The sequence below is a fragment of the Rhincodon typus genome, chromosome 24 (assembly GCF_021869965.1).
Source record: "Rhincodon typus isolate 14 chromosome 24, sRhiTyp1.1, whole genome shotgun sequence".
Classification (NCBI taxonomy): domain Eukaryota; kingdom Metazoa; phylum Chordata; class Chondrichthyes; order Orectolobiformes; family Rhincodontidae; genus Rhincodon; species Rhincodon typus.
Window position 1 is genome coordinate 6043707 of NC_063355.1, and position 23561 is coordinate 6067267.

Below are 23561 nucleotides of genomic sequence, written 5' to 3' on the forward strand. Positions count from 1 at the left end.
CATCAACAGAAGTTGCTGGAGAAGCTCAGCAGGTCTGGCAGCATCTGTGAAGGAAAAATAAAAATCAGGTCTGGTGACCCTGCCTCAGAACTAGCACCTAGTTCTGAGGGAGGGTCACAGGACTAAAATTTTATTTCTACAAAATGCATGCAACGTTCCCTATTGCCTCTGAAATTGGAGTAGAAATTGTTAAGTCATCAAGCTGAGTAAACAGGTCAAAGCAACTCAAGACCAAATGATTTTTATTTCACTGATTAAATCTTCATATTTAAAGTTGCCCATCAATGTCTAATCTGAACAAAAGCTTCAGGCATGTGCAAACATACAAGTCAAAAGAGGCTTGTGCTACGAGTAGTTTGGAATCGCCAAATGTTGTCAAAGCTTAAAATAAAATCCTCTTAGCACTTGAAGGTCAAGTTTCAGAGAGCTTTATATCTCGTGATGATGAGTAGAGAATGTGACATGAAGCCCAGCTGAGGAGCAGCCTACTGTTAGAATTTTAGTTGAATGTTCTGATCAAATCACATGCTTTGGGCACATGAAGTCAATCTTCTGCTTAAACTAGACATACTTGGTCTCTTTTTCTCCTCAGGTACATCTGACTCAAAGATCCAAATGTTTAAACAATCGTTTAATTCACAAATGAGAAGTATTGACATTCTGCAGTAGAACATTGACAGTCAAGTTTAACATTGCTGCAAGTATTTAACAGCCTAAAAACTAGCTCAACAATGACTAATTTAGCAATGCAAAGACCTGTGACAGTACTAAACAGTTTGGGACAATTCTTTTGGGGTCTATAAAGTGATAGCAATGTCCAACAGAATAGGGATTGTGAAACCTAGAGACTATGTTGCTGCAAGCAGCCAGGGCTGAATTAATGCATATAATTATATAATGCATATAATTTGTACTATACAACTACTCCCTACTTACTGCATTTTGCTAGAGAAATAATCTTCCTTCCAATCATGTTTGTGATCGCTTCAGGTCATTGAAACAGACATTAGTGAGACACAAAATAGATGGCTTGAATTTTTACACCCCTTATTTGCATTGTCTGATAATGATGTTAGTCCTTAACTTCCCACTTAAACAACCCTGGTGGTCACCTTAAACCACATTCCGGTATAGTATCCATTTGAAAGACTCTAAAAATGTGCAGCAGTGGATTACCTTTTCCAGGTTGTGTGCAGCCTAACCAGCAGTCTGTAAAAACTTTACTCTTGTTGCTCACCACCCAGATGGTTCTTGGGTTGGTGGGCTCAGCAATTTAGGCATCTCTGACCGGATGAGATAAAAGGTAATTGGATGAGGATGTGTGTTAATATGTTCACTGACTAAATTTAGAAATTTGCATGTTAGATTATTTTCCAGCCAAACTGGTTCTCACCAGTTAATGCAAGAGGTAAAAGTCATCAACTCATCCACCCGAGTTTACATTGTTCATAACCTTGGTACAGTTAGGTAGCAATTCTTTTGTAATTGTAGACCAGTTTCAACAGTTCTAAGATATCAGTAATTGCAGAACTATTCTTCGTTAGTTACATTGAACAGAAATTGAGTGTTCCCCCTCATTGTCCACTTTGACCACTGTGCAAAATCCACAAGCAACAATTGCTCTTGTATGTCAATATTTTTGTCAAATTCACTCTGCGAAATTTGCCTTTGCTGGCTGGCCAGCATATTATTGCTTATTCCTAATTCCCCTTGGGAATGGTGGAAGAGAGCTGCCTTCTCGAACAACTGCCGTCTGTTTCTTTATTTGTTCATGGGGTGTGGCCATCACTGCATGGGTTAGTATTACCCATCCCTAATTGCCCCTTGAATGTAGTGATTTACTAGGGCCATTTCAGGGGGCAGTTAACAGTCACCTACATTGTGGTGGGTCTGGAGTAACTTTAAGCCAGAATAGGACAGATTCCCTTCCTAAGGATACTAGTGAACCAGAATGCTTTTACAAGAATCAGCAATGATTTCATGTCATCATTAGAGTAGCTTTTAATTCCAGATTTTTACTGAATGCAAATTTCACCACTTGCCATGGTGGGATTCAAATCCATGTTTCTACAGTGGAGAGCCTGGGTTCCCAGATAATTAGTCCAGCGATCACTTCCCAACCATCTCTGCAAACAAAGGTGACAAATTCCTGGCCTCAGCAGCAACCTATAAACATGTTAAAACGGAACAACCAGGTCAGGTTTGTACTGTAGTCAGCTGAAGACAAGATTGGTAAAAAGCAACAGATTGGTCACTGACCCTTTGGCCAACATGTTCATTCAATAAATGACACTTATAGCCAGATGTGTCAGTGCCTCTGGGGAATGGGGATCAGAAAAATACCCAACAAAATAGATCGCCAGGTTGTACCTGCTGCCCTCCTTCAGCTAAAGGATACTGACCAACTCCGCTCACTTGAGAAGTGGTGACCCAGGCAAAGCAACAAGCAGACGTTATGACATACCTGCAGAATGAACTAACATTTCAATTGAAAAAAGAATAAATCAAAAAAGGTATAGTTTTTTAAAAAATAGAATTCTGTTAAATAGGTTTTCACTGAGTTGTCACGCTAAACATTTTTGAACATTGTAATCAATCTGTAAACTATTTTAATTCATGGATTCTTGTGGGGGAAAAAGTGAATTACCTTCTCATCCCTCCATTCTGCTCTTAGTATTGCTCAGTAGGTTAGTACTGCTGCCTCCCAGCACTAAGGACTTGGGTTCAATTCCAACCTTGGGCAACTGTGTGTGGAGTTTGCACATTCTCCCTGTATCTGCGTGGGTTTCCTCCAGGTACTCTGGTTTCCTCCCACAGTCCAAAGATGTGCAGGCTAGGTGGACTGGCCATGGTAAATGCAGGGTCACACTTACCATGTAACAAGGTAGGTCTGGGTAGGGTGTTCTTCGGAGGGTTGGTGAAGCTTGAAGGGCCGAATGGCCTGCTTCCACATTCCAGGGATTCTATGTAATTGGTTGACTGCCTGGAAAAGATGGAAACAACTTCTACTTGGTGGTAGAAGCTTTACAGCATCCAAAAGTTCCTTTTTAAACTGAAGCTTCACTATCGTGAACAGAAATTGTCCCCGTTTACTGTACAAGTGCAATCTCCTGATTCCTCACTATACATTCCATTGGAGATGGAACAATGCCTAATTGCATAATCAGACCTCAGGACAGTATGCAGAAACATTCCACTTATATACAGCTTACTTGTTAAATTGACAAATTGTACCTTGACACTATGTCCAACATATCAAATAGTGCTTGTGTAAATTTTTCTTCATTCACGGGATGAGGGCATCACTGGCTAGGCCACCATTTATTGTCCATCCCTAATTGCCCAGAGGGCAGTTCAGAGTCAACCACATTGCTGTGGGTCTGGAGTGACATGTAGGCCAGACCAGGTAAGGATGGCAGCTTCCTTCTCTAAAGGGCATTAGTGAATCTGATGGGTTTTTCCAAAAATTGACAATGGATTCGTGATCATTAGACTCTTAATCCCAGATGTTTATTGAATTCAAATTCCACCATCTGCCATGGTGGGATTTGAACCCAGATTCCCAGAACATTACCTGGATCTCTGGATTAACGGTCCAGCGATAATACCACTAGGCCATGGCTTCTCCAGTGTGACCAACTAAGTCAGTTAAATAGCTGTGTCTCTGCCCCCACCCCAAATCAATTTGTCAAAACTGTACTTGGGTCACAGCTGGCTCTTCTTTCAGCTAACCCTCTAGCACATGAAACTTCTTTATTGCCAGGCTACGAGCTGCTGCATTACATCATTGCAAGGTCTGGCTGGGGTCAGTATTGATCACAAATGGCTGATGTTTTAGTAACCCTGACTCTCTTCAGCCAAGAGCAAACATAACACAGCAATGACTGCATATACCCTTCACTTTCATTACAAAATGCAGGAGACCAGAAAACAAAAATCTTAAGTCTGATGGACATATATATGTGCAACATAGAAATTAACAGAAATAAAGAGATTAGTTGTGCACTCACTGGGAAGTTGTGTATAGAACATACTGTATTTAAAAGATGCAGGGAGACACCAATTTAAAGAATTTTACAAGAGCTGTATGTGCCAGAAACAAAAATGAACATTCATTAACAGGTTAAAATTTGTTTACATATATAACATTGAAAAAAAAACTTAAGGCAAAATAAATCTTTGTACCTACAAGTTTGTCCATATATATAATATGCTTAATCCAATACCAGTCACAATACAATCAGGTATGTCTATGCGGTTACATCACATTTTGACACCTATTGTTGCAAAGGTTTTTCCTTTTAAAAACTAACCATAACCGCTTTTCCATTTATTATATCAGGTATTTAGACCAATCAGAACAAAAAAGCCAACTGAACAAGTTACATGATAGAAACAGAGTGCTCTATACAGTTACATCACAAAGTCTGCAAAAGGCGGCATTTTGTTTTTAAAGAAAGGAACAAATCTAATTGTTACATGATTTATACAGGAAGCAAACCCGAGAGGAAACCGATGAGGATTAGGATGAAGCTTTGAGAAGCAATAAGATTTACTCATCTGAGTCTGAGAGAGAGAGAGAGAGAGAGAGAGAGAGAGAGAGAGAGAGAGTGAGAGAGTGTGAGAGAGAGAGAGAGTGTGAGAGAGAGAGAGAGTGTGAGAGAGAGAGAGAGAGTGTGAGAGAGAGAGAGAGAGTGTGAGAGAGAGAGTGTGAGAGAGAGAGTGTGAGAGAGAGAGAGTGAGAGTGAGAGAGAGAGTGTGAGAGAGAGAGTGTGAGAGAGAGAGAGAGAGTGTGAGAGAGAGAGAGAGAGTGTGAGAGAGAGAGTGTGAGAGAGTGTGAGTGTGAGAGTGGCACTTGGACAGTCTTTGTATACAAAGCTTAACAGTCATGCTTGGACACGGTAATTGTACAAGGCAATTGTCACCACAATAGGTTTCGAGACTAAGGATCAGGCACTGCACTTTGAATTCAAATATAGCTAAGAAAGCTCCACATTGTACAGGCTTCATCCACAAACACTCTGCGAACACAGAAAAGGGATAGGAATCTTTACGGCACCCTTCATTCTCAAATGGCAAAAGCACACAGGGTCTTAGAATTCTAAGTTGCTCTCAAGGAGACCCACTCACAGAGGCTTCCTTCACAACTGATCAAACATTCTCAAGCTAAAGCATCCTCCATTTGTACTTCCTTTGATCGAGCCAGTTATTACTGTGTAATACAGAAAACTGTTGCAGGACAATGTGAGGCAGAACCCACTTACGGACCAGATAAGACTTTAAACTCGGATGCACGTTAGTAAGTCGAAGCTTCTGAAATGGAATCAAGTTAGTTTCTTTCAATGTATTGAAAGGAATGTTATTAAAACAAAATCAGAGTAAAAGACAACAGTGTCTTTGATATACATCAACATTACATAACTAATATTTCAGGGATATACACCAGTAATTTACTTTTAAATCTATAAAAGACTTATTAGTGAGGGAACCACCTTGGCACGGCAGCCTTCTTTAAAGTGTACAAGTACACACAATCTATACAACCAAACAACAGAGCAACACTGGTTTAAAAGAATGCAGGTTACAGTCTCATTGTTCCTTTCATTGGAAATCTAAACACTTCATTAAACCTTGGGAGATCTCACTGAAACAAGCAAGCAAGGTTTAGAAAAACCACACAATGCATTTAAAGATCTGAAATGACAGACCAGTCACTGATGTGACTAGACACTGAGCAGATGTAATACTGAATGATCAGTTATACTTTGATATTTCTCAAAGTGCATTAAAAAAACTAAACTGAAGTGCTTATTGAAATCAGACATGTCTGCCATAATTTGTGTAATAGCTCAAAATGCCAGTCCTGCTTTCTTTCAAACATCATCGCTAAGTTACATAGGATGTAGATTACTAAGTGGGCACACGCTGGCTGTACATCTTTCAAACACAAATACAGCTGGAGTGTGAATTTTCGCCCCCGAGTTGAGAAAGAGTCCACAGCAAGAAAACAACCGCCATGGCTTCCAGAATGGACAACCTCCACGTTACAGGTGCCACGGCAGAAATTTTAGAGAGAGTACAATGAATAAGCTGAGATGCATGAGACAGGATTCAGGAGTTAGAAACAAACGAACTCTGTGCACATCCAGTCCTGCAGTCCTGGCCCTAGAAAAGCAACATACTGAAAATTAGATTATGTACATTGCTTCAATAGAGACAAGGAAATGTCCTGAAGTAGAGAAAACCAGAGATGCAGAAAGTTTCTATTAGCATCTGAAATCATTAATGTTTCACCTGATTCCTCGTTGCTTGTAATATCAATATTATGCTGTTTTAGATTCCAAAATTCTTAAAAACAATATCTGTTAATCTGCACTGTAAAATTCTAACTCCATTTTAAAACCATTCTAGAATTCAGTCAGCTCGGCTTGTGGAATGCACTACTAAAGAAAGTGGTTGAGGCCAAAACATGTTTTCAAGGAGGAAGTAGATATAGCTCTTGTGGATAAAGGGATCAAAAGATATTGGGGAAGGTGGGATTAGGGTATTGTGTTCAATGATCAGCCATGATCATAAATGGCAGAACAGGCTTGAGGGGTCAAACAGAATAGTCTTGCTCCTATCCTCGATGCTTCTATGTTTCAGTTTACGCCGGTTCACATTACATGGTCAATAAATCTAAGCATTCAATAATTCCAGGCATATAGTTAGTGCTTTGATATACCTTAATCTGAAATCTAACCCCACAACCCTTACTTTAATTAAGTAGGGGAGGAACGTAGTAAGCTAATAACCCTTTTTTCTGGGCCAAATCTTTCTTCTAAACACCCAGCTTTGCAGTCCTCAGAACATACTTCCAAAGACCAGAGAGACATGCAGTCTGCTCAATGTCATACTTCATTCACACTCAATTTAATCAAGTCAGAAATAAAGGGCTCTGTAAGTTGGACACGCCAGTGGTCAAACAGAACATTGGGAAGGTTGAATAACTAAGGCAAAAAAAAAAAAAAAAACTTGTTTTAAAACTGGCATGATGGACTACCAAAATAGTATGCTGCAGTCGAATATGAATTTCCCTTACATCAATGTGCAGAAACAGCAATGGTCTTTAATTGCAAGCACACCAGTGTTATATGAAGTTACTGGTTTGTGAAGAATAACCTTAAGATCCTATATTGGTGCTGAAGAATCACTTTTGATGCCATAGCACAAAGAATTTCCCCCTGAAGACTTTCCTTTGGTGAGAAAATCCAAGTCTACAAAACAGTTACGTAAACCTATGGCCATCCAAGTGACAGATCCAAAATAAATGCTGAAGATAAAGCAATGTGGTTCTAGTGATTGATGGAATTTCCCTGGCATTAACAAAACCCTTGTCCATGTGTTAAGGGAGAATAATTTCAAGATTTTGTTCCATAAGGTTGCTTGATGCCAGCAAGAATGTTTACAGTTGAATCAAATCTGTTCCCCATGACTGGCATTTCTTATATGGGTGATTATAAATGGCTTAAGAACTGGGTTAAACTTTGCAGGACATGAGTAATTGGGACCGCTTATGAAGTCCTACCTGTGCACTGAAGTAAATTGGTCAACATTCAGCTGAACAAGAATTATTACTTGTATTTCCTTAATTGAATATCTAAATAATCATACCTTTTCTAGCCAACTGTCCAATTACTACACTATATCAAAAGTTGGCTGCGAAAGATTACCTGTATGCAAGGGCGCCTGTAGTTTAGGAATGCTGATAGAGGGGTTGAAACCTGGCTGTCTCCTCAAAGATCAGCTCCTTCAGCTTCTCCTTGGGTAGGTCATCCAGCTCCATATCAAACTTAAAGGGTGCTTCTGCGATAGGCTGAAATTTGATTACAGATTAATATTACTTCTGGGTAGCCTACATTAAAACCCACCTGTTTATTATATCCCATTTGCTTTCTTGACACTCTTGTGCTTCTCATTCTCCCAAAGCAGTGAATACAACTGGTTACAGAGGGACATAGATAAGCTGCAGAGCTGGGCTGAGAGGTGGCAAATGGAGTTTAATGTGGAAAAGTGTGAGGTGATTCACTTTGGAAGGAGTGACAGGAATACAGAGTACTGGGCTACTGGTAAGATTCTTGGTAGTGTAGATGAGCAGAGAGATCTCGGTATCCATGTGCACAGATCACTGAAAGTTGCCACCCAGGTTGATAGCGTTGTTAAGAAGGCATACGGTGCGTTAGGTTTTATTAGTAGAGGGACTGAGTTTCAGAGCCATGAGGTCATATTGCAGCTATACAAAACTCTGGTGCGGCCGCACTTGGAGTATTGCGTACAGTTCTGGTCGCCGCATTATAGGAAGGATGTGGAAGCATTGGAAAGGGTGCAGAGGAGATTTACCAGGATGTAGCCTGGTATGGAGGGAAGGGCTTATGAGGAAAGGCTGAGGGACTTGAGGCTGTTTTCGTTAGAGAGAAGGTTAAGAGGTGACTTAATACAGACATACAAAATGACCAGAGGATTAGATAGAGTGGACAGTGGGAGCCTTTTTCCTCGGATGGTGATGGCTAGCACGAGGGGACATAGCTTTAAATTGAGGGGTGATAGATATAGGACAGATGTCAGAGGTAGGTTCTTTACTCAGAGAGTAGTAAGGGCGTGGAATGTCCTGCCTGCAAAAGTAGTAGACTCGCCAACTTTAAGGGCATTTAAATGGTCATTGGATAAACATATGGATGATAATGGAATAGTTTAGGTTAGATGGGCTTCAGATTGGTTTCACAGGTCGGCACAACATCGAGGGCCGAAGGGCCTGTACTGCGCTCTAATGTTCTATGTTCTAACTGTGGGAATGTAGCCAGCACTGCATTTCACGTGCACCCAAAATTTATTATGAATTTGTCCCACACACATGAAGATGTAACATAAATTAATATGTTACAGAATCTTTCAATAGGAGGAAACAACTTAGAAGACCACATATCCGCTGACAAAGAGCTATCCACTTCATCCTACTCCGTACTTCCCCACACTTTTATATTTTTACATATTTAATATTAAAAGCCGAACGGATTCAGCTTCCTCCCTTTTCAGACCTCTCACCTACTTCTTAAAAGCTACCACTTTTGGCCATTCATTGATCCTGTCCAACGTCCCTAACCTTGCTATTGTCCTTCCATCTTTTTCTGTCACATTCACAAGATGCAAAAGCCATCTCCTGTTATTTTCCTTCTCACTGACTCTCTACCAACTCCTTTAGCCTAGCACCAACATTCTTGCCCTTCTTCACCTTTGCTGTTTCCCTTGTCCCTCACTTGCCTGGTTTTGTGCTAATTCATTTGTAACATTAGCACTGTTTCTCTCTACAGTTGTGCAACTTGCTGTTTCCAGCATTTTGTTTTCCCATTTTAGCTGTTTGATAACTGATTCACCGTAGCACTGCACGCCATTTCAAAACACAAGCTTTTCTTTATTAAAAGCATACAGCATCTTGCCAAAGGCCTTGAAAAACCTATACACACTTGGATTTATACATAACCTTCCATTTCTCATCTACATAATGCCTTGATGATGTCATCTGAAAAACCAGCAAGAGTATCCACATGTTTACCAATGACATCCAGTTCTATCATAACATCTTTTTATGGTCTCATGCCATCTGCTAAGCACTAACTCCACCTTTTTCCCCTGGCCAAACTTGGAGCATAACCTAACCCAGAGATGGGCTTCTGACCACATTTCTGCATTGACTTCATCACTGCCTTAAACTCATCTGCTGAAGTCCCCATCAATGCCTTGGTTACCCTCTAGACTTGAAACATAGGAGGTACTTCATAGGAGAACTTTAAACCAAAATGGATGGACCTCATGCTCTACAATTCATAAACAAGGTCACACAAAGCTTTGCTATATACATTCTAACTTACACCAATTCCTGTGGATTCATCATCCCTGTGCTTACTGACCTAAATAGTGATAGCTCAAGTATAGGTGGGAAAGTAAACTGCAATGAAAAATAAATTTACAAATAGATAAGAATAAGTTAAGTGAATTGACCTAACTTTGGCAGATAATTTTAATAAGTATAAGTATGAGATTAACCTTTTTGGTCAGAGGAACAAAAAGGTTATTAAATGGAGAGAAATTTCAGAGTACTTTGGTGAGACTGATCTGGATATCCTCGTGCATGTATCACAGAAAATTAGTACGTAGGTACAGCAGGAAATAAGGATGGCAAGTTGAATTTTAGCATTTATTGCTAAAGGAGTAAGTATAAAAGGGAAGTGTTGCTGTAACTGTATGAGGCATTAGTGAGGCTGCACCTGGAGTATTGCAAACAATTTTGGTTCCTGCTTGAGGAGGGATGTAGTTGTATTGGAGGCGGAGAAGGTTCACTAGATTGATTCCAGGGATGAGGGGTTTGTTTTTTTTTTGACGAGATTGAATAGTTTAGGCCTATACTGTCTGGTGTTTAAAAGAATGAGAGGAGATCTAACTTATGCACACAAGATGCTAAAGGGACTGACAAACCGGATGTGGAGAGGATGATTTCTCATGAGACAATCTAGATTAAGGAGGTCACAGTTTTGGGATAAAGGAAAGCAGACTGAAAACAGATGGGGAGAAATTACTTCTTTTAAAGGGTATGTTTCTGTGAAATTCACTACCTCAGTGGAGGAGGCCAGGACATGGAGTAAACTTGAGGAGGAGACAGATTTTTAAATTAGTAATGGATGAAACAATTATGGAGGGCAGGCAGAAAAGTGGAGGTAAGTCAGGTGAGATCAGCTATGATTATATTAAATAGCAGAGCAAGCTCAAGGGGCTGAATTCTGTGTTCTTGCTCCAAGTCAGTGTGTCCCTGGTCAAACCTTGATTTTAAAATTCACATTTGATTTCAAATCCCTCCACTGTTTCACCTCTTCCTATTTCTAGGCTTTCCGAGCTGTATAACTTTCCAAGGTATCTGTTCTTCTCAGATTCTGGTACCTTGACCACCGATTTAAATCGCTTCACTACTGGCAACCAAGTTTTTAGATGGTTTGGTTGTAACTCTAAATTCCTTCCCTAAAGCTTTTTTGTTTCACTCCATTTTTCATCCCTTAAAACCTATGCCTTTGGCAAAGATTTTGGTCCTCTGTCATGTTTTTGGTGTTGAATTTGGGTTTAAAACACACCCGTAAAGTGCCTTGGAACATTTTAATACATGAAAAGCCCTCCATAAATAAAAGTTGCTTTATAGAAAAGTCACACCTTTGCCTTAAATCAATAATGTTTTTGCTTAAAGAACTCCTGAATTAGTCAATAGTGTCAGTCTGTTACCACATTCGAGACCTTTCCAATAATCTCAGCTGATGCGGGAATGAACCCATGCTGTTGCCAACACCCTGCATTACAAATCCGTCACCTGAGCTAACTGACCCCCTTAAAAGCCACCATAATCCTACTGCACAGCAGCAATTCCCACATTACATTTCCATGTTCACACAATAAAGCCCAGGTTATTTATGAGAAGCTGGAGCTCAACAAAAATGAACGTTGTCCTACCTCATCGCTGGGGTCATAGTACTGTTCCAGGTAAGGATGAGCAAGAGCTGCTTCCACTTCAATCCTCTTGTGTGGATTAAATGTCAACATTTTATCCAATAAATCCAAAGCTTCAACAAAATAGAAACATCTATATTAAAAATCTTACATCTGCACACTTCCCATTTGCACAATTCCTATGTTCGCCAAACGGGGTCAATTTGTAGTGAGAAAAAATTCTTATTGCACATTAAGCCCTAACGGAATTGTTGTGAATACATCACTTGTTATGCAACTGGACCATGGAGTTCTGGCAAATCACTTGCAATGCTTTCTGAAATTTTTCATGTCAATTCTCCTCAACAAGTTGTAACACTGCTCAACAAGTTGAATTTAGCTTTGATATTTTGTCTAGGTGGGTAACTTTCAGCCAAATGGACTGTATAATCTGAACAGTTGCAGGTCAGTTGTGTATTTCCACAAATTTTGGGGACAACAATTTTCCAAGACACACTGCTGTAAACTTATGTTGCATGCATAGAGGATTTGCACCCACAGACTTGCACCTGTTGCAGCTTATTTGCAGCACTAAAAAGGTTGAAAAAGACAAACAGAGCAACAGAACCAGACAACTACTTTTGAAAAATAATCATGATGTAGAGGACAAGGAGGACATCACATAGGGCTTCATTTTCTGATTATCCCTCATGAAATGCAGCCTCTGCATCTCCTCTTCCCAATACACCAAGCGAGTTACCCACCTGCCGACTGAAAAGGCTAGACATGAGAAAAGTTAAGGATAGAGACGTATAAGAGAGCAGAGAGAAACAATAACAAGAAAACGGCTACGGTCTCTGAATTACCATGTGCAAAATCCAAGGAGACGAGCTGGCTACAAATAAATGTATGAACGTATGACGACTTCTCGAGCAGCTGGATTCTTTTCAGTTTAGCAGCATGGCAAAATGGCAGTGTCTCTACCCCTGGACTGAGACCCAGGTTCAAGTCTCAACTGCTCCGAAGATGTGTAGTGACACCTCTGAACAGACTGATTAGAAAATATCTAGCAGCAATAGTATAAACAATTCTTGATTAATGCAGTTCTTTATGTAGGAACGTGACATTCCTTTTCAAGGTCTGTTCAATTACAGATGACAACTTTCCAATTAGCTGTGTTTTTTTTTTGCAACTGTATAGTACTACAACTCCCTTAAGATTTGTTTGATTAGCTTGGGGAGTCAGTGGATTTTTTGGATATGTTTCTGAATTAGCTGGGGAGTTTTTCTACATCCTTGCCTCTCCCAAGAAACTGCAAGGTCCAAAGAGGTGGATCAGTGTTGTGCATCATTACAGTCTGAATGAGTAAACTTCATACATATCTGCCTTTTTCAAATATGGCATTAATTACAGAAATGTACATGTTAATACATTTTATAATAAATGCTACTTAACTGGTTCAAAAGAAGGGATTCTACACCTCTGATGGGCCAGAGGTGAAGCATACAGGCAAGGAAGTTCCCAGGTTTTGACCTCTATTGCCTTCAATTTAATTTGCATGGATAGCAGGAAGAAATGACAATACCAGTGAGTCAAATAAACCAGCAACCATGGCTCCTCTGTTCAAAAAGACTTGTCATAGTCCTAATGGAAGTGGATATTCTTTTTTCCACCATTCCAGAGGTTACTCCTTGAGAAATACTTATCACCTTCTTCATTCTTTTGATTAATTAAACCTACATAAACCACAAAAAAGTGAGTCCAATCTAGAAGAAAAATCAGTGTTTTTTGATTCTTGTAATAGCCTCACTGCAAGCTGCCCTTTGCATACGATATGAAAAGTACTTCTTTATCCCGAGGGCAAAAATCACGAATACACAATTATCTGTAGTATTTTGTCAAAATAGGGGATTGCAGGTTTAGATGAACGCAAGGAGTTTGACTTGTTTTCAGCACCTTCAGATTTTAGATGTCTTCAAATCTCACAAGCTAAGCAATGCGGGCAAATCTGCAGCACACTCTTGACTAAGCCCTTTGTATTGACAATTACCTTTCCCATCAGCCTTCGGGAACAGTCTGTTCCAAGGAACTTTGTTCTTGTGAGGCAGAGACTGCAGGTAGTTTCTGGCTTTGACATTAATTATACAGTTCAGGTCCTCTGGAGAGGGTGAGCCAAGAATACCTAAAAACCAACAAACAGGTTATATTTGGAATTCTTTGCTAGGTTAAAATTTTGAATTCAGAAGGACAGTTCACAGATAGCTTGGCCAATAAATATACCAGGTGTTGTGTCACAAACACGCAGTCAAAATCCTATACTTAATCATTAGCCTCCTAAATTGTCTTATTTCAACTGGACCAACTGTATGGGTATTAAAAATAACTTGAGGAATCCAGGAAACAAAGCACAATGTTGTTACAGGATTAACAATAAGTGTGGTACCCTCCACAAACAGAGAATCTTACAGCACAGGAGGCAACTATTTTTTGTATACTACTTGTCAGTTCTTTGAAAGAATTATCCAATAAAGGCCCAATCGTGCTCTTTCCTCACCAAGTTGATAAGATTTCCTTTCCAAGTACAGACCTAATTCCACTTCGAAAAGTATACTGAACCAGTTTACACCACCTTTACAGGAAATGCACAACTGTGTAAAAAAGAAATTCTCTTCACTTCAGGTTCTTTTGTTTAAATTTGTTATGCTCCGATTATTGACCCTCCTGCCCGCTGAAACGGTTTCTCCTTATTTACTCGATCTCCACCATGATTTTGAACATTTCTATTAAATCTTTATTTCAAGATGAATCCCAGTTCTTCTACCTACATTCTCGTAAATATCAACACTCAATCCAAGACCTTAAAATCTGCCCTGGACTGTAATGCTCTGAATTGGACAAAATACTTCATTTGAGGCCTAGTCATTTATAAAAGTTTACCATATCAAATAGTCTGTACATCAGAAATACCAAAACTTAGATGCTTGAACAGCTTTGAAGAGGTGTTACGGAAACACCTCCTTGTAATACATTGTGTGCTTATACGTGGGTAACACCATTTTCCACACTACTACATCTATTAAAACTATTACATGCAGCACATATGCCAATGGAAACCATAGACTTGAAAACAGATAATGGCTCAGCAAAATTATTCTGCTAGATTTTCCCCAATCCTAATCAAGACTGAACAACTCTGCTGGAACTGTATGGACATCAGAAAGGGACAGGCAAGAGCTGGGTTATGCTGCATCTGCACTCTTCCCCGTCACTTCAGGTCCAATAGCTTCCTATGGCTGACAGAGGAGGGCCACTTGAGCTTAAAAATGGGGTGACATCATTGATTCACATTCCAGGAAAAAATTGGTTTGAGAAATCAGATGTCAGGGTAAAGGGGGGGAAAAAAAATTTTAAAAATCCTAATAAAACTAATCTGTCCACCCACAAATAACTTGCAACTGTAGATCTTAGTGAATTATCATGGAAATGAATGGACTTCAAAGCAGTCAAACAAATAAAAGCCATATCAAGAAGATACTGTATTTCTTACCAAGGATATGGTTGAGCTGATCCAAATAGTGTTTTCCTGGGAAGGTGGGTCTACTGGAGAGCATCTCTGCCAGGATACAGCCTACTGACCAAATATCAATCGACTTGGTATATCCCTGCAAGAAGACAGAACTGCAGTACACATTCAGGTTTATACACAAAATATAAACAGATGAGCCTAAACAAGTAGCTTTGCACTAACACCTGAATCCTTAAACCGCTAAGTATTTCCACTTTTTGAGATTGTGATAATCTCATGCTGCCCTTGCTACTGAAGTCCAGTAATAAAAAAATCAAAATGGGCAGTCACAAGTTCACAAAGCACAGAGCTAAATGTTGTATGCACAAAAGACACATCTGAAACTTCAGAGGTCTATAATTTTACACACTACTCAGTTTTGAGCATGATTAAATAAAGGAGTGAGAAACTTGTTCCAAGTTTGCTACCAATGTTGCTCTTTTTTAAAGAGGAGAACAAGGTGGTTGTCCATTGGTTCTCAATCTGGGCAGTTAATCTTTTTATCTGGGTAAATGGCAGTGTGCTGAAAATGACATGTCCAGAAGAAAAAGGGAATAAGTTGTTTTTCAATGATTAGCTAGTGTTCTCTGCCTTGCCAATTGGTGTGAATTCATAAAGATTGAGGATCTGGTTGGATTTAGTGGGTGCACCTGTACTGTCAAAGAGCCTGACTATGCCTAGACTTGAATGAAAGTAGCCATTTAGATTAGATGCTACCAATGCCGATGAAATCGCACCCCAGCCTAAATCACCATCATTGCAGGCTAGGGTTTACAGAGGACGGAAAGGCAGCAATCAAGTGACTGTTGGCACAACTAACATCTCACAAAGTCAGAACTGTACACAGAAGGGAAACACAATGCTACAATCTCATTTTGAAGCCTGTCAAGTAATCAGTTTGATTTTTTAAAAAATAGGCCTGCCAGTCTGCAGTTTCTCTTTTAGAAAACATAGGAAGTGGCAATTCAGCTCATCGTCTCTCTGCCAAACGAACAATTCGCCCAGTGCCACTTCTGGGCTTCACCCCCACCCTGGCAACCCTTTATATTCTTCCTTTGCAAGTAATATTTTAACTCCCCATTGAAAGCCTCAATTGAATCTGCCTCCCCCACACTGCCAGGCAGTTCATTCCAGGTCTTAAGAAACGATTCCCATTTTCAAACTGAGACAGAATGGTGCTGGGTACAACTCTGCTATTAACAGTTAACAAGAGACTCTCATTACAGCTCATGTGTGTTCCAGGGCAATTAGGCCCCTGGAAAGAGCAGATTTGAAAACTATCAAATGCAAAATTTACTCCCTAAATTTCTGACAGACTAATTTCAAAAGCAATTAAACGAATACTTTCCATCAAATTTAAGGAATTTTAAGTACCAGATGTCAGGTCAAAATATGATGCAACTCCCAATTCAATATTCAAATTGTTGGAGCGTCAACAATAGCCATGGTTTCTGCACGTCAGCCATATCGAGAATGTAGCTCAACCAGCAAAAACCAGGCATTCAACACTAATTGGGAGCTGAGCATAATATTCTAATTTTCGGATATGATTAGTGTACTAGAGTGAAGTCAAGCTCCTCGGACTCATTGAGGTCAGAATTTTCCTCACTTAGAACAAGTACATGAACAACACTACTTTTTCACCTCAGACGCCAGCCCCTCTGAAGGCAACAGCCAAGAACGAACCTGTTGTACACACTTGTTTTGTTCAGACATTTAACAAAAGATAAAAACACGCAGGAAGACCAAACATTCAGCAGAGGTCAGTTGTCAAGGTGATACTTAGAAGCACAATTTACCCTCGTTTACCTGTCTATCAGCAACTGAGAAAGCCGTGTATTTCCAGCATTTGTCATTGTTTTTTGATTTCTGGTACCTGAGCTATGTATCTCATTAAATCTAGCATTCACACTGCTTTTCTTAACCAAACTAGCTGACGGCAATCATCACTTCTTACAATTTGTGCTGAGGGGGTCAGGCATGACCCATGGCAATAATGTTAAGGCCTGCAGCAGGAACAGACCAAGCACCCTCAAGGCTGTGCAGACTTTCACAGGCATTGAAGAAACAGACAGTTCATTTTTAACAAAACAAAAATGCCCTCAGTATTCAGAATTAATTACAGTAATTCTCAGCAACCGTTGAAGCACATAAATGATTAGGTTGTGTTTTCACTGACAGTTGATGCTCTGAAAGGTACAAAAGCAGCATTTTTAAACTGTGGAGACTTTGTCTTGTCTGCAACCAGACATTACTAAGACTGCAGAATGAACAATAGGACTGCAGAAGTTTATAAATTACATCGGAATTATCACATCTGGGGGAAGTCGCATGGTTGAATGGCTGAGACTGCAAAACAATTCAACTCAATATCAATATCTTTAACTTGTCTGCAAATAATCTGTTCAACTGCTTTCAGTTTCAGTCTCATTTCTGTTGCAAGGTGTTCAAGCCAGGTGAATACCAGCACCTGCCCTTAGAGTTATGTACTGTCTAACAGGTTCTCTACAGAGATTTACTTACAGTATGTTTAGCATCAATGAAAATGCAAGCAGTTAATTTACTTTTACAAGCATTAAAAATCTAGGCCTGCATGCTGGGGTGAATGTCATGAGAAATCAGTTCTTCAGAATTCAGAGTGGTACTTTGGGTCAGATCGCAAATCTGTGTCAAATATTCAATATAGCTTCTACAAATGGCTTCTATAATCATCTTGTTCTGAAATCAATACTAATTATTCTCTCAAATTTCTGGCAGCAACTTAGATGAAAATGATAAATGTAAGTGCTGTGCTGAGTTATAGGCAATCATGGTCACCCAACCGTTGTTTGTAGCAACAGTGCATAACTTTGTTGTTTGAGTCTGGTTCAGCATTTGTTTTCATGTTATCTAGGATCATCGCACAGAAATCCGTACCATGGTGTACTGATGCAAATGGTGTCAACTCCATTTGCATTGCTTTCTTGATACAGTTTGTGCTGATCATAAAAAGGCAAGAAAGTGGAGTTGAGGATCAAATCAGCCATGATGACCCTGAATGATGAAGCAGACTCGATGGCTGAATGGATTGCTTTTGCTCTCACATCTTGTGGTGTTATATTTATCCAGGGAAAAGCAAAATATCAGGCGGTTCCCACTGCGTACTTCATTGATTTAATCAGCAGCTGCTTCCTGCGAGGTTGCAGTTTCTCCATCTTCACTGCTGACAGAATCCACCAGATTCACTAGTGGCTGTCAATCCTCACCAATGTATCAGTTGTGAAGGTGGTCAGTTGTTTCAAAATGTTAACTCTGCTTCCTCTCCACAAATGCTGCCAGACCTGCCAGGTTTCTCCAGCAATTGCTGCATTTGTTACTATCAGTTGGACCTGGGGCTTACAAAAGAACAAAACTGACCACAGGTTGGGGGCTCATAACGTATTTGTACAGCTCCCTTGATGTTGTACACTTCACAAGAGTGTTATCAAACAAAATTTGATGTGAATCACATAGGAATTAGAAGAGGGAACAAAAATTGGTGAAGCTAGGTTGAGGAGCATTTGAAGGAATAAGGCTAAAAAGGCTCGAATTTGGGTGTAAGTTTTTTTTTGAAAAACGCTTGTTCCTAACTTAGGCCAATTTAAACATTGTGCTGCCTTAAAATTGATGCTTTATTCATGTGCTGTAGCTTTAGTTTTTAATGAAGGGCTAAAAATTGAGGATACTGATGAATTCCTCATTCTGTCTCTGCGCTATTTCAAATATTCTACATCAACTCAGGTACACAACATATTGGGTATGCAAGTGCAGTAGGTCAGCTCTGGGTTAGGATTACAAATAAAGCAATCAGAAAGTTCACCTTGGAGTTGAGCATAATCTCAGGTGCTCGGTACCAACGGGTGGCAACATATTCTGTCAGGAACCCAGTATGATCATGGTCTGGGTCAGCCACACGTGCCAGACCAAAATCGCAGATCTGTAAGGAAGGAAAAAAATGAAGCATTAATTTTCTTTCAGTGACAAATGTGAAGGCACCAAAATTTGAAGAAAATTAGTTTTAAATTGGAGGCCAGGTCCACAGCCACACTCAAGCCTCACATTCTATGGCAGTTGCTATGTGGTTACTGCCACCCAAACTGCAAAATAAAAAGGCTTTGTCAATGAACATATCACCCTAAAACTCCCAAATGCACTTCTGGTTATTCATCCTATCCATTACCACCATTTTTTACCTGATTAGATACAATCAATTAGATACAAAGCTTTCCACTTTGCAGATTTAAAACAATAACAATTTCAAAGGAATTGCATAAAACTTGCATCTTTGCCCACTATGAAAACAACAGACATTTGACTGAGTGGTTGATGAGCACCCTGGCTCGATGCAGGGCAATATTATTTGCCTGACAACCAAAAAAAAAGGGTGCATAGCAACCAACAGAATGGCAGAGGCCTGCGCATGCATACAGTACACTGATGAGGTCAACAAACTGATCTCTTCAGAAGTCAGCTCTGTAGACAGCAGCTCTACCTTCCAGCAATAACCACAAATCAGAGAGTTTCATCACGGATTGTTGGCATCTTACTACAATATCAGGACCAGGGAGAAGGGGGAGAGAGAGAGCCCGTGTGTGCGTGGGTGGTGGGGGAGGGTGGCAGGAAGGGAGAGGGCAGTGGGAGTGGGTTGGAGAGTGATAAGACAGAGCATGATTGAGCCTATTATTGCCTCAGCCTGCACGGGTTGGATTTGAATTAATGATAAGGGTGAATAAATCAGGTTATTCCATTTTGTATCTGTCATGATAATGTGTTGTGCATTGTGAAAAAAAATTGCAGCAGTCCTTTATCAGATCTCTCATTTTGCTTGGAGGTAATCACGGAAATAATGGACAGTTTACATGGGCTAGAATATTTAATAAGCATTAGCCACAAACTGTGCAGGGAATTTTACCGAACACAGGTATTCAGCAAAGACAGCAGCAAGTTAAAAATGCAAAGACAGCATAGGAAGCATAGTGACTGTTTGACTCTACCAGGTAGAGATTTTTTACTGTCAGTAAGAATGTCACCTGATGTGATACCTATCTGCTAAAAATGGGTCTTTTTTTTTGAGAAGAATAAATCAAAAACAAGTGTTACAATCCCTAGGAATCCAACTCGGGTCTTGACAACACAAAATAACAGAAAATGTGTCATTTTAAAAACCTTGCAACTCTGAGCTTCAAAACACAAACATACATCACAGCAGAACCTTTGTTCTCAGCAGCTGCTGGGACACAGTACTGAAACACTATGATTGGTCGCTGCATTGAAAATAAATGCAGCCACAAAAACCATTGATCTTCTTCAACACCACAATTTTGTGCTCATAAATGTGTTAAAATAGAGGCAAGAAACCCAGGAGGCATTGAGAGAGGTTTTCAGTCTGTTAACTGATATCACTGTTTGCTCACCAATTGGGAAATTACTCCCAGACTGATAGTAAGTGGAGGTGCAGTTGCCCAAATATAGTGAAAATTAAACTAAATGGTCACCCTCAGGACTGCACTGAATTAGCTGCTGTATCTGGCAATGTTGAACCACAGACAAAACAGAGAAATCTGAAGTCTTAAACCCAACCACAGCAATCTTTTAGAAAACTTCATTTATAATCAACCTAGCAATTAAATTACTGACTGCAGCAGCAATTCCAAATCAGCACTCATTTAACAGGGACCAGCCAGGAGAATTCTGGCCTAGTGGATCAAAGTCAAAAATAAATCCAAATTTATTTTCATAAGGCTACAGATATCCTTTAATTGATACTAAGTAAAGAATAAAATTAGATTTGTCCAAACCACATGTTGAGATGGAGACCTACTGAACATTTACCCCATGTCACCATGCATTGGAGAAACAGATCAAATTTCCCCACATTCTCACACTACACACTTCTGTTCATTTATATTTTCACAGCATCATTTAGCATTTTTTCTGCTTTGCCGTTTTCCTATGTTGGTGCAAGTGTCAAATTTGGTCACAAAACACTAGGCTCTTGCTCTCATAAATGTCACCCAGTACAAGACATCTTGAATTGACTAAGCTTGTTAATAGACTAGTTCCTATGCCCGTGATGATTTGGGACACTATACTGGCAACAGGGGTGTCAGCATGGTCAACGTGGCATGAAACTGACACCAGACATCCCACAAGTCTAGGAGATTTGCATATCACTGTTGCAGTATTGCAATTTTAATCCTGGATTGGCATCAATCTGAATTTGGCAAACATATGCTGCAATAGTTGAATGATGTTTCCCAATTGATTCTCCCCACCCCTCACTCGAGACTTGGACCAAACATGGACCGAAAAGCTGAACTTCAGAGATGGGGTGTATGGGACAACGTTTGACAGGAGTAGGGCATCAAGGAGCCCCACCAGAACTCAAGTCAAAGGAATTAAGGGAGAAACTCTCCAGTGTTGGACCATGCTTAACAAAATAGAAGATGGCTATGGTTGTTGGAGGTCAATCATTTCAGTCCCAGGACATCAATGCAGGCATTCTTCAGGGTAGTGTCCTGGGCCCAGCCATCTTTAGCTGTTTCATCAATGGTCTTCTTTCCAAGGTCGGAAGAATGTCACTTGCAACTCCTCAGATACTGACGTAGTCCATGATGTTAATGCACAAAAGCTAGACAATACCCAGATTTGGGTTCATTGCAGCAAGTAATATTTATGTCAAATGAGTGCCAGGCAATGACCGTCTCCAACAAGAGAAAGATTTAATCATCTCCCTATGACATTGAATGGCGTTACCATCACTGAATCTGTCACTATCAACATCCTGGGGGGTACCACTGACCAGAAACTGAGCTGTCCCAATATAAATGCTGTGCCTGTAGCAGCAAATCAGAGGCTAGGATTTCTGCACTGAGTAACTCAACTACTCAATGCCAATCCACTATCCAAAAGAATTCAGTCCATTTTAGTAATTTTAGGGCATGAGGAGTGACAGGACTACTGAAAATAATTAAAGAGAAATTAATGAGTCAGTTCAGAATTAGACCTTTTGGACAACGTAAAAATTTCAGAGAAAAATTACACAGTGGTTGAGTTGGCTAGATAGCATTGGAAAGTAGCACAGCATGTGACAAAACAGGAAGCAGATAAGAGATCAAAAACTTGTAATTTGTCTAGTGAGGATAAAGTGTTAGTCCCAGTGACAGGTGAACCTTTAAAGGCAAGGTTTAATGGGCTTTATCAAAATCAAAAGAAAACTGAGTGAGGTGAATTATTTGATAAGAACATCAGACAGAAAGGTTAGATGAGCTTCAGATTGGTTTCACAGGTCAGCGCAACATCGAGGGCCGAAGGGCCTGTACCGCACTGTAAAGTTCTTTGTTCTATGTTCTAATCTCTATCATGTGAATATGTTCAAAAGGTATTTTGGTAGGGAAGGAAGGCAAAAGGAGAATGTGTTACTGGTTACAATAGAGGGAAGAGCCAAGTTCAGATGTTTCTGAATTGGCCATTCCTCAAATTAAACTGGGCAATAAGGAAGTTCGCAAAAATTAGAATAAATTATTCAGTTACCTTCCAGAGGGAAATCAAAATGAGCTGAGTTATTTCAATCACATGGGGATATTGGTGGGAATAAGTTGGGAAGTACCAATCTAATTACACGTTGTAGATATACGAAATGCTGTTCCAATTTAGCAACATCCTTATCGACTTAACCCTCAAGTTGGCACAGGTTTGAAAGGAAATTGAATACATACTCAAAGGCAATATAATCAAAGTGAGTTGCAGCAAAAGAAGCTCCCAACAGCAATGGTGCCAAAACCAGATCGTACTCAGTGATCATGTGTGGACTGTTGCAAAGTGAATGCAGTTACAAAGTCTAATTCATTTCCTATTTCATGTTTAGGAGACTGTACTGAGAAGGTGGAACAAGCAACTTATATTTCAAAGTTAGACCTACTCAGAGGATACTGGCAGGAACCTTTATCCAAAAGAGCAAAAGAAATTCCAGCTTTTGTACCGCGAATGGACTCTACCTTAAAGTCATGCCATTTACTATGAAAAATGCACCAGTCCAATTTCAAAGACTCATCAATAAAGTCATTTCTGGATGACCCATTTGTGTGGTGTACATTGAATGATCTGGTGATTTTTAATCACACAAGGAAGGAACATTTGGAGCTTCTATTGGAATTGTTCGATTGGCTTCAGGAGGCAGGCTTGGTGATAAATCTGCCAAAGAGTGAGCTTGCAGAAGCCAAAGTCATATTCCTGGGCCATGTCACTGGACATGGACAAATGGCCCCCATGGCACGTGAAAAAAAAGGTTATTGGGGAGTTTCCCATACCATCAACGAAGAGAATGAAAGAGGAATTGTGGCCCAAGGCCATGTAGCCATGATGTTATTCAATGAAGACAACTTGAGGCCTACTCCTGCTCCCATTATGTTCTTATATAATTAACAGCAATTAGGGATGGGCAATAAATACTGGCTTAGTTAGTGATCCAAGTACT

General features: G+C 39.9%; 1 protein-coding gene across 1 annotated transcript in view; it reads right to left on the reverse strand.

The window, feature by feature from the left end:
* Positions 1–225: 225 nt before the first annotated feature.
* mapk1 (mitogen-activated protein kinase 1) overlaps positions 226–23561 on the reverse strand; it is a 48164-nt gene continuing 24828 nt past the window's right edge. The window contains exons 4-9 of the mRNA XM_048611692.1: positions 18906–19022; positions 15050–15164; positions 13553–13684; positions 11527–11636; positions 7713–7855; positions 226–6165 (exon numbers count right to left, since the gene is read on the reverse strand). Coding sequence (XP_048467649.1) covers positions 7736–7855; positions 11527–11636; positions 13553–13684; positions 15050–15164; positions 18906–19022 — 594 coding nt within the window. The 3' untranslated portion in view covers positions 226–6165; positions 7713–7735. The remainder of the gene's footprint in view (positions 6166–7712; positions 7856–11526; positions 11637–13552; positions 13685–15049; positions 15165–18905; positions 19023–23561) is intronic.